At 38.2% G+C, this 18,459-nt stretch overlaps 1 protein-coding gene across 2 annotated transcripts in view; it reads left to right on the forward strand.

The window, feature by feature from the left end:
- Tph2 (tryptophan hydroxylase 2) overlaps positions 1–2,140 on the forward strand; it is an 88,881-nt gene extending 86,741 nt beyond the window's left edge. For both annotated transcript variants that reach the window (XM_076853119.1, XM_076853120.1), the window contains exons 10-11: positions 1,504–1,637; positions 1,766–2,140. In XM_076853119.1, the coding sequence (XP_076709234.1) occupies positions 1,504–1,637; positions 1,766–1,940 (309 nt within the window). In that variant the 3' untranslated portion in view covers positions 1,941–2,140. The remainder of the gene's footprint in view (positions 1–1,503; positions 1,638–1,765) is intronic.
- Positions 2,141–18,459: the final 16,319 nt, after the last annotated feature.

Here is an 18,459-nt window from a genome sequence, read left to right on the forward strand (position 1 = left end):
GGAAAGTGAACCACATGCAGGGTAGAGCAGTGTGCCCCTTCTCTTACGTGTCAGTCCTTTGGTTCTCAATTGCATTTTCAAATGTAGGGAACCACAGCCTTCTTCACAGAGGGCTGTAAATCATTCCATGCATTTTGAAATGGCTGGGGGAATGCACCAAGAATATTGATCAGGAAAGGATTTTCAGAATTTCTCCAGGAAATCTTAGCTGTTAGAGATTAAGAAGGCAGAAAAGTGCTTTGGGTGAAATCCAGAGGCTGGATTAGAGAGTATCTTTAGAATCATCCACCCAAACCTCTCATTTACGCTAGAGGGAATGGAGGCCCTGGGAGGTTAAATGATTTGCCAAGGTTACCCAGTTAGAGGCAGCACCTGCACCACAGCATCGCATCGGATTTCTCACTTAGTTCAAGGCAATTTCTGTTAACCCCCTCCTGTCTCTCTTAACTAACTGACCCTTAAATTAAAAAGAGGACAGAATCTAGGGAAGTATTTCTCAAACTATGTTTCACAGCCATTTATGTCAGAGTCACCTTGGATGCCTTTCCAATGCATATTTCTAGAATTCATCAGACCTACCAAGTGAAATTGAGGCCTGGGCATCTGCATTTTCACAAGCTCCTCAAAGGTTATTTAGGTACAATGCACTTTAAAACCATCCATTTATTAATAGGCAGGTGATGGGAAATGGCCACTAATTTTCAACATCACTGAAATTATCTGGAGGATACAGTCATTCTTATTTTCTTGCTGATCTTCCTGCCAGTCATATAGGGAGGTGAACAGAGCTAATGATGGTTCAAAGAGTAATTACAACGGCTTTCTTGTTTTCCTAATGCCTGCTTTGGACATAAGTATAACTATTAATATTAGCTCTTTTTCCCCCAACTGGCAATATTTATCTGCTGTATATTGCTCTGCTGTCTGTGATAGAAGGTAAATGAATGCTTTGTAAGCATCCTCAAATATACAGGCCCACTCCAGTCTCTGTTGATACACAGGGTCTGGCCTCAAAACGTCTAGCAACGAGTCCACAAATAGTTCAGTGAGAGTCCCAATTACCTCTGCACGTAGGTAATTATTACTTCTGCCATTTAAGTGAAATTTCAGTACATTGCTTATAGCAATAAATTTAGGAGCATGTTTATGCTATTCCTGCTTCTATTCATAGCATAGATTTAAAATTCCATTTCTGTTGGGATATAGCTCTGAACTGTCCTTCAGTAAGAATTTGGCTGATGATAAATAAAATAATACCATGATCTCATTTTTTTCCCCTTAGCACCTAACAGACTTGAAAAATCAAAGCAAACCAATCAATCTACCAAGCACCCCCTTCTCCCAGCGCCCCCCACAATGCCAATTTTCCCTGCAAATAGGAAAGTTGTGTTTCATGGCAGTTCTGTAGGATTGCTGCGCCATCAAATGTGCTGTAGAGGTGTGATGTCATGGCACTTTGGAGGACTCTTTATGGAGTTTAACGGGCTTTGTTGTGTTTTACAGCATGCTCTTTCTGACAAGGCCTGTGTGAAAGCCTTTGACCCAAAGACAACGTGCTTACAGGAATGTCTTATCACCACCTTCCAGGAGGCCTACTTTGTTTCAGAAAGTTTTGAAGAAGCCAAAGAAAAGATGAGGTAAACTTGCTTTTCTTCCATCTATAGAGAGTAACTTTTTGTTTTTCTGGCTCTGTTTCTTCCTTCTATCTATCTCTTGTACCAATAGGGGTTGATCACATATCCTTCTATTTCTGTTTATTCTGCAGGGACTTTGCAAAGTCAATTACCCGTCCCTTCTCAGTATACTTCAATCCCTACACACAGAGTATTGAAATTCTGAAAGACACCAGAAGTATTGAAAATGTGGTGCAGGACCTCCGCAGTGATTTGAACACAGTGTGTGATGCCTTAAACAAAATGAACCAATATCTGGGGATTTGATGCCTGGAACCAATGCTTTCACCAGCATGATCTTTTGGGGTTGCAGAAGCAATTCAGTCAATGTCATAAAACACCAATAACTTTCTGTGTCTTGGCTTGGCTAGTAAGCATGCAATTCTGTATATCTATACCTACTTGTAACTTACTGTGTTAATGTGTGAAACACTGTAAGGAACCCAATAGCAGATAACCCTCATTGTTTGAAAGATTGTAATATGTTTAAATGTCTTAAGTAGCTTTGACATTCCTGCTTAGCATCCCTAACCAAACTGCGTCTTTAAAATTTGTAACAAGGAGCCCTCTTATGATTCTAGCTTATGACCTTTTCTTCCTTGAATCTGAGCTATTCTCTGTTCATTAGATAAAATGAAAATAGCAGTGAAGCAGTTTCTATTTTCAGTCGTATCAGTGTTTTTGCAGCATTATTCGAGATAAACCCAGAGTTGTAGGTAACTTCCTATTACAGTAACAAAAGATTCATTATTCTATTTCAAAAATTGTTGAGGTAACACAGTAGTTGAAATGATTTGAGAATGAGTATTTATACAATGTAAGAAAAAAAAAACATTTTACAAACAGGATATATAGGTTGCATTGACCTTGTAGAAACAGTTGTGGCAAGCTTCCTGAAGTATTTTGAAGAGGATACTTCCAGAAAGAATATAAGGATAGAGTAAACACTGGGGAATAAATCTTGATACTATGTATTTCATGCTGGAATAAAGTGAATTATCATCTCAAATGTTTAATCCATTTCTCTGGTCAGAAGTAATAAAATCATAGGGCTACAAAGATCACCCATGATTCCAAAGAGGTGGAATTGAGTCACAGAGAAGTTAAGTGATTTGTCCAAAGTAGCACAATTAGTTGTGCACCAAAGTTCATAGATGGTTGCATTTTCATTTTGGATTGTTGAGTTCATCTTGGCATGAATGTGTGCTTATGTGTAGTCAGAGAAGGGAAACAAATGCTTGTTAGAACTGTTTGTCGCTCCTTGGGAACTGATTTATAACCATTGTCTCCTCTCTCAGCCATGCACCAGACCAGATCTATGGTTAGTTGTCCATGTTCTCAGAGTTTGGACAACTCTGGGCAAAAATGGATAATACACCACAAATTTTTGATGATCCTTGCTATGAAAGATAAAGTCAGGCCACTAAGTGAACAAATAAAAAACTGCATTTTGAAATGGCTGGGGGAATGCACCAAGAATATTGAATAAGTGAATGAACTTCATCTTCTGATTCCCTCACCAAACACAAACAAAAACTGATTCTGAATTTGGCAGGTAGTAAGGGTTCTGAATGCCTAAGTGGTTGGGACAAAAAGAGGTAGAGAAAGAAAAGATGACAAAGTGGCTTTTAAACTTGTAATTCCAAAATACTTATTTGAGCAATTTCCAACATTGCTGACAGGGATCCCAGGGCATCCTGGATCCATGTTCTTGGAATCCTGAGCAAAGAATTGAGCCAGACATGAAAGGTTGGCGAGTAAGGCAGTGGTTTATTTTAAAGGCAAAGTAATGTTTTGGGAGAAGTGAGAGAAGTAGAATGGGCCCAGCTACCAACCATCTAAAGGTCCTGTCTACACTGCAGAGGTGTCTTTTATTGGGCTGCACTAGTACTCCCCTCTTTCTCCTGGGTGGATATGGGGTTAACTGACTCCTTGATTGACAACTGAATTTTACATAATTTCTTTTCTATTGCCCATGTGTAAGTTTATTTTTCCCTTAAAAAATGCACAGACAGGGAGCAAACCCCAATACTAAAGATATATTAAATAGCAACAAGTTAACTTAAGTCCTTGGGCCTTTGGGCTATTGCTCATGCCCAAGACTGGGGACCTTGCCTTCTTGATCTTGAATTTCCCTTGTGGTCCTTTAGCTTTCTCATGCACAGCAAGATGGCCTAGCTTGCCCTCACAGGAAGGGACTCCAGTTGGAGTGTCCTCAGGGCCCTGGGTGGAGTAAGAGCCCCAAGGTGTGGTCCCTTGCCAGGGCCTGGTCTCCCACCTAACAAAGATGTTCTTTTAATAGGAAATTACATCAAATTTCAAGCTAATTCATCGTCTTATATGGGACTCATTATGGCTCAGAAATCTTTGGTCTAAATATATACAGGGGAAACATGAGAAAGAGTTCAAAAACACCTTAGGGGAGGTAAATTTAAAATAAAAAGTCTGAGGGTTTTGAATGTTGGTTCTCTTAAAGAGGAGATTTCATTTCTGAAGCATTCTCAAACAACCCCTGCCCCAGAACAAAACAAAACAAAACAAAACAAAAAAACCTGAGTTCCTGAAGGCATTTGGTGGCTAGAAGGTGACAATCTTGAAACATAAATGCTGTTCTAGGGTAAGGGGACAGTACCTTGGAAAATTATCATCAGAGAAATGATGAATGCACTGAAAAAAAAAAAACTCTAAAAGGATCAAGCAGTTGTATATCTTTATAGTTTTTAGAACCATAAACACATAGTTTCTTATATCCTTCTTAGGTCTAAATGACTGTGAATATCTAAGTACTTATAAATATAATCTAGCACAAAAAATCCCCCAAGTTTCAGAGCAAGTTGCTGAAAATTCTTCGAGGAGAAAATTAGTTAAGATACTCTAAATATCTGCTTTTCCTGTTTCCATAATTTGATGTTGTTTGAGACACAAGTCCTAGAGAGTCCTGTCATTTTTTTGGTCATTAAAACAAACATAAATGCCATCAGAATTTTCTGATTTAGCTCCACTAAGGATAACCTCTTAGTCAAATGTACTTAAGGGAGAATTATATTTAATTGCAAACAAAAGCTCTAAAGAAAACTAACATTTGAAGGGCTGGGATTGTAGCTCAGTGGTAGAATGCTAGCCTTGCGCGCAAGAGGCCCTGGGTTCGATCCTCAGCACCACAAAAAAATAAACAAATAAAAAATAAAGTTATATATATGTAAAAGAATATTATAAAAAATAACATTTGAGGTGTCTTCTGCTTATTGTGGAATCTTCACTTTTCTTACAAAATCTATTCTATTTTTGTTTCAAAAAAGAAGAGCTGCTTTCCCACAGAGCCTATATAGGTATCATACAAGCAGGAGGAATTACTTGATTCTTTTTAGATTTGTTCTCCATTTGGAATAGCAGTAACCATGGCTTTCACCCTGTGAAACAATGGAATCGTGGTTTTCATTTGTTGTGAGCATTTAACATGCAAATGCCATTACAGCTAATGGTGGGAAAAATCCTATAAAATTTAATAGCCATCATAGGAAAAGTGTTGGCAGAAAAAGTCTTCAAATGGAAATAGTGCAACAAAATAATCACAGCCAGCTTCTTGTCATATCTGATACCTGCTCAGTGTAACCATTTGTCTCAATTAAGCCTCCTGACTTAAAGCTAAATTAAATAGATCCAAGGGCAATTATAAATTTAAAGACACTTGCTTGCTGTCATCTCACTGTGAGTTGTTACTTTATTTTGGCTTTGCTGCTGACTTCTATAATCAGCTAATCAGAAATCAACAGAGTTCCCAGCAAAATCAAGTTTCTTATGCATTGCACTTTGCAAAGATAGATAAAATCTGATTAGTTCAGGTTTATTCTTGAAGCATTTTATCTGTTATGAGTTGGGGTTAATACCCAGTGTATTCTTGAATGATTAGTTTATCTGACATAATAAGGACATAATAGTTTGTAAATTGTACCTATTAAGAGTGGGGAATTTTGACCCAAGTTTTATTTATTTGTTTTTAGCACTTTTGTGGTAAGGTTTGTGAGAACTTGGGTTTCTGGTTTATTCTCATTTATTTACTGTGTAATTTAGAAATCATGCTTTATAGGGACAATATATCTGTGCTTGTCTTACTTGCACATTGTAAATGGGCCTGAGCCTAATGAATGTAAAGTATTGCAACATTTACCAACATGAAGAGTCTAAAATGAAAAACAGTGTGCTTTAACGTGGAGGCGAATAGAAATACAACGTTTCATTTTCAAATGGAGTCATGGCTCACATCATCTCATTTTCTTCATTCGAGGAGGAAAACATTAACACGAGATGTAGTTGTCCTCCAATTCATTTGATCTAATTTTCAACTTCTAAAGAATCAAGCACTGATGCTTACTCTCATGAACCTTGTCTTACTTATAATGAAAAAGAAAGCAGCCTAGAGTTTTCTAGTGTGTCTGAAAATTTTTTTTTCCCTCCTTCAGTTTCCCAGGATGTTCTCTTACTTTGGGAAATGATTCTTATGTTGATTACCACATTCTGGGAACAGTCCAGGGAATTAGCAGTGGGACACGGCTTCTTCTAATATTAGATTTGCATATTTCACAATAAGCCAGTTTTGGAACGTGAAGTGGTGATTCTTCGTAATGTGATTTGGGGGTCTCAAAACACTCATCCAGCGGCTTAGTACATAATCAGACACTGTGCTAGACCCTGAGGGTATAGTAGTGAATAAGAGAGAGGAGCTTTATGTCCACCTGGAATTTACATTCCAGTGGAGGAGACACAGGTAAAAACAAAACAAAACAAAAAACACACATGGTGTGACAAGGTGACAAATTTTATGAAGAAAATAGGGTGATTTGACAAAAACAGTGGGGGAGATGAGGCAAGAGGGCCTGGATAGCCTTTCTAAGCAGATGGTATTTAACCAAGAACCATAGGGTGAAAAGAAGCCAGGCAAGGAGAGGGACCCATAAAGAATATTCCTGGAAGAGGGAACAGCAAGATCAAAACAAATGATGCAGCTGAGGAGAAGATGGATTGTGGTGGGCTGAAGTTGAGCTATTTGAAGGCAGCCCGGGAAGCCAAGGTGAGATGATACAGGATTCCATAAGGACTCACATGTACTCGAAATGCAGTAGAGGCACTGGAGGGCTGCAAGGAAGACGGTGACAAGATCTGATCTACACTTATAAGAGCTTACTGAGGCTGCTGTGTGGAAATGGATCGTAAGGGGTGGGTGTGGGACAGGAATCCAAGTAGCAAAACCCATCAGGGAGCCATTGCGGTATTGGGGATCTGCAAAGCTAATATCTTGCTGGATCATGGTGGACATTATTAAAACTTGTGGTAATTAAATAAGCTATAAACCAAGTGGGTGAGAACCACCAGATGAAAGACTGGGGGAAACTGGAGTCACCAGGACCTGGGTTGATTCTCATTTGCCTGGAAAATCAGTCATCCAATGAGATCTTGTGTCTTTCCCAAATACTTAAAGATTTTTGGACAAAACAACATCATGTTAATCTTCCCTTGGTTAGTTCACCTCTTAAGGAAGAAAATCTAGGCTGGGCTGGAAAGCAAGTGCATTTTTTTTTCTCTCTCTTGGGACTCATAAGTATTGATGAGAGGAACAAAAATGAACTAGGAAATGGGACTGTATTGGTGAATGTCGGTGGTGAGGACATATAGAGTAATTCAGGACAAAAACTCCCTCACCTCTAGGCAAACTAGTTTTATTCACTGTCCATCAAGGCCATTTCTGTAGGAATAGGCCACTTAAGTGAGTTAGTTAAGTTTATTTCCACTTTTCTCATTGCCTCCCATCTCCCCCAATGCATATTTCAGATATCCCAGAAAAGGCTCCCTTGCTGTGATTTCCTCATCTCTCCAAGAAGGATGGGTCTGGTGCAGCAGCTGGAAGTACATTTCCTTCTTTGGGAAGATTGCAGTGAGCCTGATGTTCAACCCAAGGGCATCTGTGGTTATGGTGCCTGCAAACAGCATTCTCATAATCTAGTCTGGATACAGTTTTTATAATTGAACAACAAAAACATCTGACAGATGTGGGCAGGGTAATTCGAAAGCTAGATGGCACAAAGAAATCAAGTTCATTTTCTGTCAGAAAAATCAAATCTTTAAAAGCTTGCCCTCGTTTTATGTTCAGTTGGGGAAAGATAATATAAATTACAGAAATGTGATAGGAATTTCCTGGTCTCCCTCACCCTTTCTGGATTCCTTGCAATCTCCTTGCTTTTTAGCTTGTTCATTTCCATGGAATTAGCAAGATGCTGATTCAGTAGGTCTATTATTCCCAAAGGTTTGCAAACCACTGAACACATCTAATGTACAGCTTGCCCAATTTTAGTGAACAGCTAACTTCACAGACGTTAATGAGGCCAATTATTGGCAAGTGAATTTGAAGTGAAGAACACATTAGGTTTGCCACTATAGCAGTTATTTGTTTATTGGGATTGATTGAGGCAAACTTCCTTTTGATCATTACATCTGATTGATCACTACGCATGACATTATGAAAGAATGAGGTTCCGGAATCAGATAGTTACTTGGAAGAAAAATCTCTACCTTGCAAGGGGAGAACATGTTCCCCTATCCATTTCAGTGTGAAAGCCTAGCCATTAAAAAGGAATGGATCCTAATTAGTCTCCTCACAAATCTCTAAAACTTTTTGGTCTTTCCTGTTGAGCAGAACTTAAAAGAAGCCTAAATTTCTCCCTTGCCCGTGTATAGTCAATATCAAAGGAAATAACTTGCACAGTAATACTTACTGCTGAAAATGAGCGCAGACATAGCAATCCTGATTTGAAGAGGCATTGGAAAGTATAATTTGATTCACCCAGCCAAATGATTACTGCAAGTACAGATCATCAGCATGGCCCACTCCAGGACATTTGAATTGGTGATCAGCTGACAGCTAATTGCCACACTGAGTCTGCCTCTTGAGCCTCTGCCTGGAAACAGGGAAAAATCCCTACTACTCTTATAGACTCTGCGCCTAGATGGAGGCTATTTTTCTATGTTGGAATTATGTCTTTTAGGGTGGTTGTTGCTTTGCTTTTACCAACCAGCTGTTGTTTATTCAGCATTCACACTTTATCCAATAACTATACCCCCTTTTCCTTTTGTGAATACCACCCCTGCTCTAAGTCCATACTTTGGATGGGGCTGATTCTACCTCTCAGTTTTAGAGGTGGTATCATGACCAGGGATTGGTCAATGAGCTATTATATCTTCCTACCTACAATTGGTTCAGGGGTTGAGTTGGACCCTGAGTTGGGCCAGTTAAAGTTAAACCCTGGACTTTTCTGGAACCCCCGGAAAAGAAGTGTGCTGAATTCTCTGTGAATGTAAAGGGGCAGAATGTGAGTCTGGATCTAACACAGATTGTCACATACAGAATGTAGGACCAGGAGTAAAAGAGATGATGTTTTAATGACACTGTCAAGTTCACAGATTTAGCTGTGCCTGCAGTTAGCAGTCTCTTTGGACTTTCCAGGTCCAAACTAATAAATAGCCCCTTCTCCTCCACTCTCATTTTCTTGCTGACATAAAAAATGTGCTAACACCCAGGAAAAAAGCAAAAGAGGAGAGGCAGGAGATTTGGGGTTTTACATTCTTCACACTTGACCTCTTGGTTCTGGGAATCACAAGTTCTGAAGAAACACTGTCGATGTCCCTTTTGGCTTGGCCTCACCATAGAAATGTGGACTATCTGCTCTGTTTCTTCTCTAATTTTGGAAACAGACTTTTTCCAGTGAGAGGTGGCCAATAAGATTTACAACAGAAGGGTTTGTGTTTCAGGTGGCAACTTGTGATTTAACCTGTAGGTTGCTGATTTCTTCCATGAAGAGTGAATATCTAAGCAAATTCAACGTAAATTGAGAGGTAGCTTAAATAACGGGATGAGACTTTTTCTGTTCCAATTTTTCACTGCAGCACTTGGGAAGCTCTGGTTTTCATTAGGATTTGACTCCTTTAAGCAAAAATTATCTCCCAAGAAGAGTAGAGAGAACCTAGACTTTGAAATCAGGTAACTTTCTGCTTATTAACTAATTGGGTGAATGTTATAGATTTACTGACACCTCAGGAGGCTTCAGTTTAGTTTTCCATAAAATGAACTGTTTGATGCATTATCATGAGAACTAAATATATTTAGTCACAAGCTGCTTAATGATGGGGTCAGCTTTGTTAGGCAATTTTGTCACTGTACGAACGTCATGGGGTATGCTCACACACACCTAGATGGATTAGGTCTATCACTTGACATGGCCTCTTAATACAATTAGGGAAACCAGTCAGCAGAAGATGTAAGAGGGGCTCCTCCCATCACAACGCAGCATACTGTTTCACAGTAAACTTAAAAAAAAATTTATCTAAAATAATAATAAAGTATAGTTTACTAAAGACATAAATCAGAATCACAGCCATTTATTTTCATCAAGTGTTATGTCTTATCCACAGTGATATGTGCAATACTTTTATATGATGGTCAGCAGCAAAAGCCTGCAAGTAGGTATTGTGCTATGACATTATGATGGCTCCAATATCACTGGGAATTTTTCAGGTCCATTATAATCTGATGGGACCACTGCTATATATGCAGTCTGTCATTTATGGAAACATCATTATGCAGTGCATGCCTTATATTAAATCTGAGTCTATAAATTTCATCAAATTGTGGCAAGTTGACTCTGAGCCATTCTACAAACGTCTAAAATGGGAGGGCAGAGGGCAGAGAGGTTGTTGTCATCATGTTCCGGTCACCAGACCATCTACTAAAAGTGAAGCCCAACCAGTCCCATTGATGTCAGAAGTGCTGTGTTCCCAAGGCTCCATTTCAGAAAACAATTGCTTGGGGTTATCTCTGACAAAAATAAAGTCCTAGTCAAAGGGAACAAATTAAGTCCGGAATATAAATGTATTTTATTTGCTGAGCAGGAAAGGGAAGTGCTAAGTGAAAATAGGAAATTGGAATATTATGTGTTGGAAGAGCAATTCCTTTCATCCCTGCAGCTAATGGACTGAGCAAAAAGTGAACAATTTGTTTCATATGATGATTCACTAACACTAACTGACAAGGTTTCCATTTCTGAGTCCCACTCCACGTTCAGCTGCTTGTTTTGCAGTGCAATAATACAATTATCTGTCTATCTTTTGCAGTGCATAAATAGGAAGGCTGAAATGTATGTGAGGAATAACCATAACCGCTTCAATCCTTCCTGGTGAAGGATAGAGTGAGGGAAAGGCAATATGGAGTGTCTCCTGCTTGTCTTAAAATAACCATCTGTTTCCTTTGTGATGTCCTCTTCTCTGGAATTCACTTCTAGAAAAATACTCTGATGTGAGGCAGAGAACAGTCTCACTTGGACCTTTATTCTTGCCTCCTTCTCATCTCTGCATTGAAGGAGCCTTCATTCTAACCACCAGCTTAGGCACACGGCAACTACCCTTGTGGTTTGCGTTGACCTAAGGAGCTGGGTTGGGCACAGGGGAGACCTGACACGTGCCAGCTCACTTCGTCTCACTAGGGTTTATATTAAAGACTGGTCCAGTCTCAGCTTTATTTTCCATTTCTCAAATTTATTTTATGGACTTTTATTTCTCTATTATTTGTATAATTTGGATTCACTTGACAGATAAAAGTGAGTTTTATTATAAATGAAACCCAAGAGAAGGGGTGTAATGAACTTTCAAAGAGGACTAGAGCTGGACACTGGAAATATTTCAGAATTGTCCCTTAGCCTTCACCTCTTCCTTCTCTGCACATCGGTTTCACTTCTTGTCTATGACTCTCTTTTATTCTTTTTCTTTCTCTGTAGAGGGTACACACACACACACACACACACACACACACACACCATCTACTAAAAGTGAAGCCCAATATATTTTTTAACTTACCCATCTAAGTGGTAGAATGTGGTGACATTATAACTCCTGAGTTTACATGTTGTACTTTTAGACGGATTCATTAAATATGAATTTAAATTCCAAATTCTCAGGAAAGAGTGATTTAGTGTGGATCAGTTGTCCATTCCTAATCCTGTGGATTATGGCCCATGTGGAAGGGTAAAGTGATTTAAATGGGGCTGTAGAGACCCTTGTCTGGGTAGAAAGGCAGGTGTGAGAGAAGATGGCCTGGGCAGAAACCCAAAGAGGCTTTTATAGTCCAGGCTACAATTATCGTCCCATTTTGAAAATTACCATGCCTAATGGAGCTTGTCCTTGGATTGTAAATGAGCAGACTTGAGGTTGGTCTGTATCCCTATGTCTCATTTTTATCATCCTCTTTTGGATTTTCTTTTTCTTTTTCTTTTTTTGTACTGAGGATTAAACCCAGGGGCACTTATCCCCAGCACCCCCCACCCCCTTTACATTTTTTAAAAAATTTGTTTTACTTAGTTACACATGACAGTATAATATTCTTGACATATCATACATTTGAATCAGATACATTTCTCATTTTTCTGAGTACATAGGTTGTCTTTTTATTTTATATTTTGAGACAGGGTCTTGTCATAGTTGCCTAGGGTCTTGCTAAGTTGCTAAGGCTGGCCTCAAACTTGTGATCCTCCTGCCTCGGCCTCCTAAACTGCTAGGATTACAGGTGGGCACCACCATGCCCAGCGATTTTCTGACTTTTCATTCAAATGTTCCAGTTTTTAGTGTGAGCGAGGTGAGCTCATACTGGAGTGAACTATCATTGGTCATCTGTCCTGCCTTTCTCCTTCTTCCTGACCTCACTGAGATCATATCAGATATAGATAGCGAAGGCTCCTGGGGGCTCTTGCTGTGAAGTTTTGAGCAGAAAGGAAAGACGGTGGAGACAGAGGAGGAAGATCTTTAAGTTTAAGGAGGTGACGGACTTTGCTGAGCTGAGCCTAAAGTCCCCCCTGCCTAGAAGTGTCAGTGGAGCATGGAGCACTGAGCACTGGGTGCATTGATGAGCAAAGCCAGACAAGTTCCACCTATGTGGACTATGTGTTCCTACTGGGTTTCCTGCCTCATTCTGGCCATTTTTCTTTCTTTAAAGAGCTATGTAAGAAGCAGGCTGACACTGTAGAGCTAAGCCGTTCAGCTAGCTAGATGTCATAGGAGAGAGGTTTGTGGTACCTACTACAGGGAAATTTGATCTGGATTTCTTTTTCTGTCTCAAACTTTTACAAAACTTTTTTCCTTGGTCCACTGTGACCTTGGAGGTGTGATGGGCTGGGCTTGAGCTCCAGAGGTCTTTAGGTGTCAAGTGCTTCCTTTAATCTTAGGGAGAAGTCGACTCATTAACTTCATGAGTGCTTCTGAGGAGCAGATCACCTGTTCTAAAAATGTCTGTGACCACACAAAGGTTTTGAATATATTTATAGCTTCCCCTTCTCTTTTTTTTGAGGCATGTAGCTTTTAAAAAATGAGTTTAAGGTATTTCACTAGCTAATCATGGTCTATCATTTAGAATTACCTATTTCAATCCAGGGAAAATTAGATAACTGCACACTATTATTAATTATCTTGTTTTATCAGGATTAGTTTAATATCCATTATTTTTTGTATAATTGCTATACATAAAATGAAATCAAAGAGAACATAATGGTGGATTTGTCGGAACACATCCCATGGACCTACTATTTTAGAACTGCACATATGAAAAATAAAAGTGTTTCTCTTTTATTTTAGGTCCCCTTTTTCCTTCTTCCTCCTGAATTGGGGTTTGAAGCTTATATTGTCAATATTCTGTAGTGTGGGTGAGGAATTATGTTTGCTTAGGCTTAGCAGATGTGTGGGTTTTCTTTCGTTTGTGATGTAGAGCTAGCAATATAATACAGGGGTCAGATAATGGAAATGAGTAACCAGTTCTGCTACGAACTAGGGTAATTGGCTAAAGCACTCTATTTTACCTGGGAAATGGAAACTAATTTTAGTACTGATTTTATAGAGTGCTTGTGAACATTAAATGAGATGGTATGTTCAGAGAACTAAGAATAGCACCTATCAACGATCTCACAGAGCCCTTAAGAATAAAAAAACACATGACGAGCATTTGGCTCAATGCTTGACACATGATATTTGTAGGCACTCAATAAATGTGAGCTATTATTAATGCATCCATTTAACAACCTCATGGTTATAACTGGAACTTTTTATCATACAAGTCATACATCAACATTTTTTTTTTTAAAGTCAAAGATACAAAAGAGTAGAGGACAAAGTTTTAACATTCTTCTTTGTCCCCCAGTGCACCAATTCAACAGCTGTCAGCCTTTGGTGTAGGGAGATTTTGGTACCCTTATTATTTCCATCAGTTCTTCCACATCGTTCTTCAATATTGATATACTTTGTTTTTTTGATTAATACAAAGTTCATATCAAACAGGTTGGAGTTTTCATCTTGGAATTCTTTCCATGTCCAAGTGTGTTAAGTCTACCTCCTACATTTTAAAAACAATTTCATCATATCTATAGTACAAACATGCCACAATTCATTAACTACTTTTGTCTAATATATGTTTCTGTTTGTAATTTTCCATTATTACACATGGTATTGCCAAAAATATCCTTCATATAGTTCATATTCTTATTTCTGAACATTTGGCTATTTCATGGGATAAATTTATTTCTTAAAGTGGAATTTTAGCATCAGTGAATGTGCACATTTATAATTTTGATAGCAATAGCCAAACTGCTGTTTAGAAAAAGCTTCATGAATAATATATCATCAATTCAAACTGCCACTAATGGTCAGAATCCCCATTTCTTATAGATTCACCAACATGGAATATTATCAATCTTAAAGATATTTACCAACTGGAAAAGCACAGAATGAAATATCATCTTTTTGTTCAATTTGCATTCTTAATTACCAGTGAAGTTAAAATACTTTTGTCAATCCGGAAATTTTTAGCAATTATTTCTTTGAGTACTTTTTAAAACTTTGCCCTCTTTCTCCTCTTTTTTCCAAGACTCTTATGACAGGAATATTATATATTCCTGGGGTTCTTCTTACTTCTTTTCAGTCTGTTTTCTCTGTTGTTCATATTGCTTAACTTCTCAGTTTCATTGATTCTTTATCTGTCTCATCTGTTTTTCTGTTGAGACTATCCATTTTAAAAAAAATTGGCATTTATATATTTCAGGTCTAAATTTTTATTTGGTTCTTTTTATATTTTTTATACCTCTGCTGAGAATTTCTATTTTTCACTTGTCTCAAGTATATTTTTAATTGCTTTGGAGGCATTTTTAGTGATAGCTGCTTTAAAACATTTGTCAGATTATTCTAACGTCTCCGTCATCTGGATTTTGGCATTTATTAATTGCTTTTTTCCATTCAAGATGAAAAATTTTCTGGTCCTTTATATGATGAGTGACTTTTGATGGAAATTTGGTCATTGCAGATATTATATTATGAGACTGTTTGTCTTATTTGCATCTTTTGATTTTATTAGCTTCCTCTGACACCACTCTGGGAGGAAGTGAGGGGCCCATCTTGTAAGATGGTGCCAGGTGGGGGCACAAGTCCAGGTTCCCCAAATAGCTTCTGTTTTTTTTTTTTAAATTTACATATGAGAGCAGAAGGCACAATTGTTCATATCTCTTGTTGTATACAAAGTATATTCACACCAATTCATGTCTTTATACATGTACTTTGGATAATGATGTCCATCTCATTCCACCAGTGTTTTTAACCCTGTGCCCCCTCCCTTTCCTTCCCACCCCTCTCCTCTATCTAGACTTAGTCTATTCCTACCCCACTATGATCAGCCTCTTTATATAAGAGAGAACATTAGGCATTTGTTTTTTAAAATCTTTTTAAAATTGATTTTTCTATATATGACAGCAGAATGTATTACAATTCATATTACACATATAGAGCACAGTTTTTCATATCTCTGGATGCATACAAAATAAATTCACACCAGTCATGTCTTCATACATGTACTGAGGGTAATGATGTCCATCTCATTCCACCATCTTTTTTACCCCCATACTTCATCTCTTCTCCTCCAACCCCTTGGCCCTATCTAGAGTTCGTCTAATCCTCCCATGCTCCCCCTCCCAACCCTACTATGAATTAGCCTCCTTATATCAGATAAAACATTTGGCATTAGGTTTTTTGGGATTGGCTAACTTCACTTAGCATTATATTCTCCAACTCCAACCATTTATCTGCAAATGCCATAAATTTATTCTCTTTTAATGCTAAGTAATAGTCCATTGTGTATATATACCACATTTTCTTTATCCATTGATATACTGAAGGTCATCTAAGTTGGTTCCACCGTTTATCTATTGTGAATTGTGCTGCTATAAACATTGATGTGGCTGTGTCCCTGTAGTATGCTGATTTTAAGTTCTTTGGGTATAGACAGAGGAGAGGGATAGCTGAGTCAAATGGTGTTTCCATCCCTAGTTTTCCAAGGAGTCTCCATACTGCTTTCCATAGTGGTTGCACCAATTTGCAGTCCCATCAGCAAAGTATGAGTGTGCCTTTTCCCTCACATCCTCCCCAACACTTATTGTTGTTTATGTTCTTAACAGCTGCCATTCTGACTGGAGTGGGATGAAATCTTGGAGTAGTTTTGATTTGCATTTCTCTAATTGCTAGAGATGTTGAACATTTTTTTTTTCATATATTTGTTGATTGATTGTGTATCCTCTTTTGAGAAGTGTCAGTTCAGGTCCTTGGCCCATTTGTTAATTGGATTCAAATAGCTTCTGTTAATGACTACAATGGGGAAGGGCTCCTCTTATTTCTGAGGGGGGTAGAGGTTCCTTGTCACTCCTGTCTGCATATGGTCCCCACTGACACCATGAGAAGAGGACCTAATTACTGTCTAGTGGTGATGAAAATCCCAGCCCCTACCCATCCTTCTGTAACCCCAGAAGAGGCATTGGGGAACTTCACTGCAGAATGCCCAGAATGTCATATGATCCAGCAATTTCTTTAGTGAATACACACACACACACACACACACACACACACGCACACACACACATAAAGGGAAATTAGTGTGTTGAAGGAATATATGCGTGCTTATGTTTATTGCAGCATTATTTACACTAGGCAAGACATGAAATCGATCCAGGTATCAGTTTACAGAAAAGATGGACAAGAGAAAATATGCATATTTATGATGGAATATTATTCAGTCACAAAAAAGAATGAAATCCTATTTGAAGTGGTGTGGATTAACCTGAAAGACGTTATGTTAAGTGAAATAAGTCAGGCACAGAAAGACAAATACCACATATTCTTACTTATAAGTGGAAGATAAAAAGTTGATTTAATTGGAATAGAGAGTAAAATAGTACCACAAGTTGGAAAGGGTGGGAATGGAGAGAGAATGGTTAACAGGTACAGGGATGTAGTTGGATAGAAGGATAACTTTTTTTAATTTTTAAAATTTTTATATGAGAGTGGATTGCATTATAATTCATATCATACATATAGAGCACAATTTTTCACATCTTTGGTTGTATACAAAATATATTCACACCAATTCATGTCTTCCTACATGTTTTTTGGAAAAAAACTGTCCATCACATTCCACCATCACTTTTAACCCCATGCCCCCTTCCTTCCCCTCCCACCCCTCTGTCCTATCTAGAATTTGTCTATTCCTCCCACCTCCCCTTCCCTACCCCACTATAAATCAGCCTCCTTATATCAGAGAAAATATTCAGCATTGTTTTTTTGGGATTGGCTAACTTCACTTAGCATTATCTTCTCTAACTCCATCCATTTACCTGCAAATGCCATGATTTTATTCTCTTTTATTGCTGAATAATATTTCATGGTGTATATATGCTACATTTTTTTTTATCCATTCATCTATTGAAGGGCACATAGGTTGGTTCCACAGTTTAGCTATTGTGAATTGTGCTTCTAAATTTACATTGATGTGGCTGTGTTCCTGTAATGTATTATTTTTAAGTCCTTTGGCTATAGACCAAGGAGAGGGATAGCTGGGTCAAATGGTGGTTCCATTCCCAATTTTCCAAGAAATCTTCTGACATTTTAAGGCATAGTAGGACAACTATGATTGATAACAATAAAATATTTTGAAATATTTTGTATATTTCAAAATAGCAGAGAAGATTTTGAATGTTTCCAAACTAAGGAAATGACAAATACTTGGGGTGATGGATATACCAATTTCCCTGATCTGATCATTACACATTGTAAACATGTATTGAAATATCACCCTGTGCATAAATATGTACAATTATTATGTATCAGTTAATTAAATATATGAATATGTTATGTTCATTTAAATGTCATAAAATCAGAAAAAAAGACATGCCTAAATGAAATAATCACAAAATTGATGAGAAATGTTAGTGTATCGGTTACGATGATGTCTACTAAAAAGAGGTATTGGTTTTGTCTGGGAAACAAAGGGAGTGAAGTATGAGCTGAAACCCCAAGGAGGATGATGAGAGAAGACAATGAACGGACATAGAGTTAGCCAGCTTTTTCACACTGTGAATAAAAGACCTGGCAATTTTAGAGGAGGAAAGGTTTATTTGGGGGCTCATGGTTTCAGACGTCTCAATCCATAGACAACTGGCTCCATTCCTTGGGGTCAGAGGTGAGGCAGAACATCATGTCGGAAGAGTGTGTTAGAGCGAAGCAGCTCAGGACATGGCACCCAGAAGCAGAGACAGCTCTCCTTAGTATGGAGAAAAAATAAACCCAAAGGCATGCCCCAAAGGACCCATCTCCTCCAGCCACGCCCTTCCCACCAAGAGTAACCACTTAGTTAATCCCTATGAGGGATCAATGCACTGATTAAATTAAA

This window comes from Callospermophilus lateralis, chromosome 4, assembly GCF_048772815.1.
Source record: "Callospermophilus lateralis isolate mCalLat2 chromosome 4, mCalLat2.hap1, whole genome shotgun sequence".
In the NCBI taxonomy this organism is placed as follows: Eukaryota; Metazoa; Chordata; class Mammalia; order Rodentia; family Sciuridae; genus Callospermophilus; species Callospermophilus lateralis.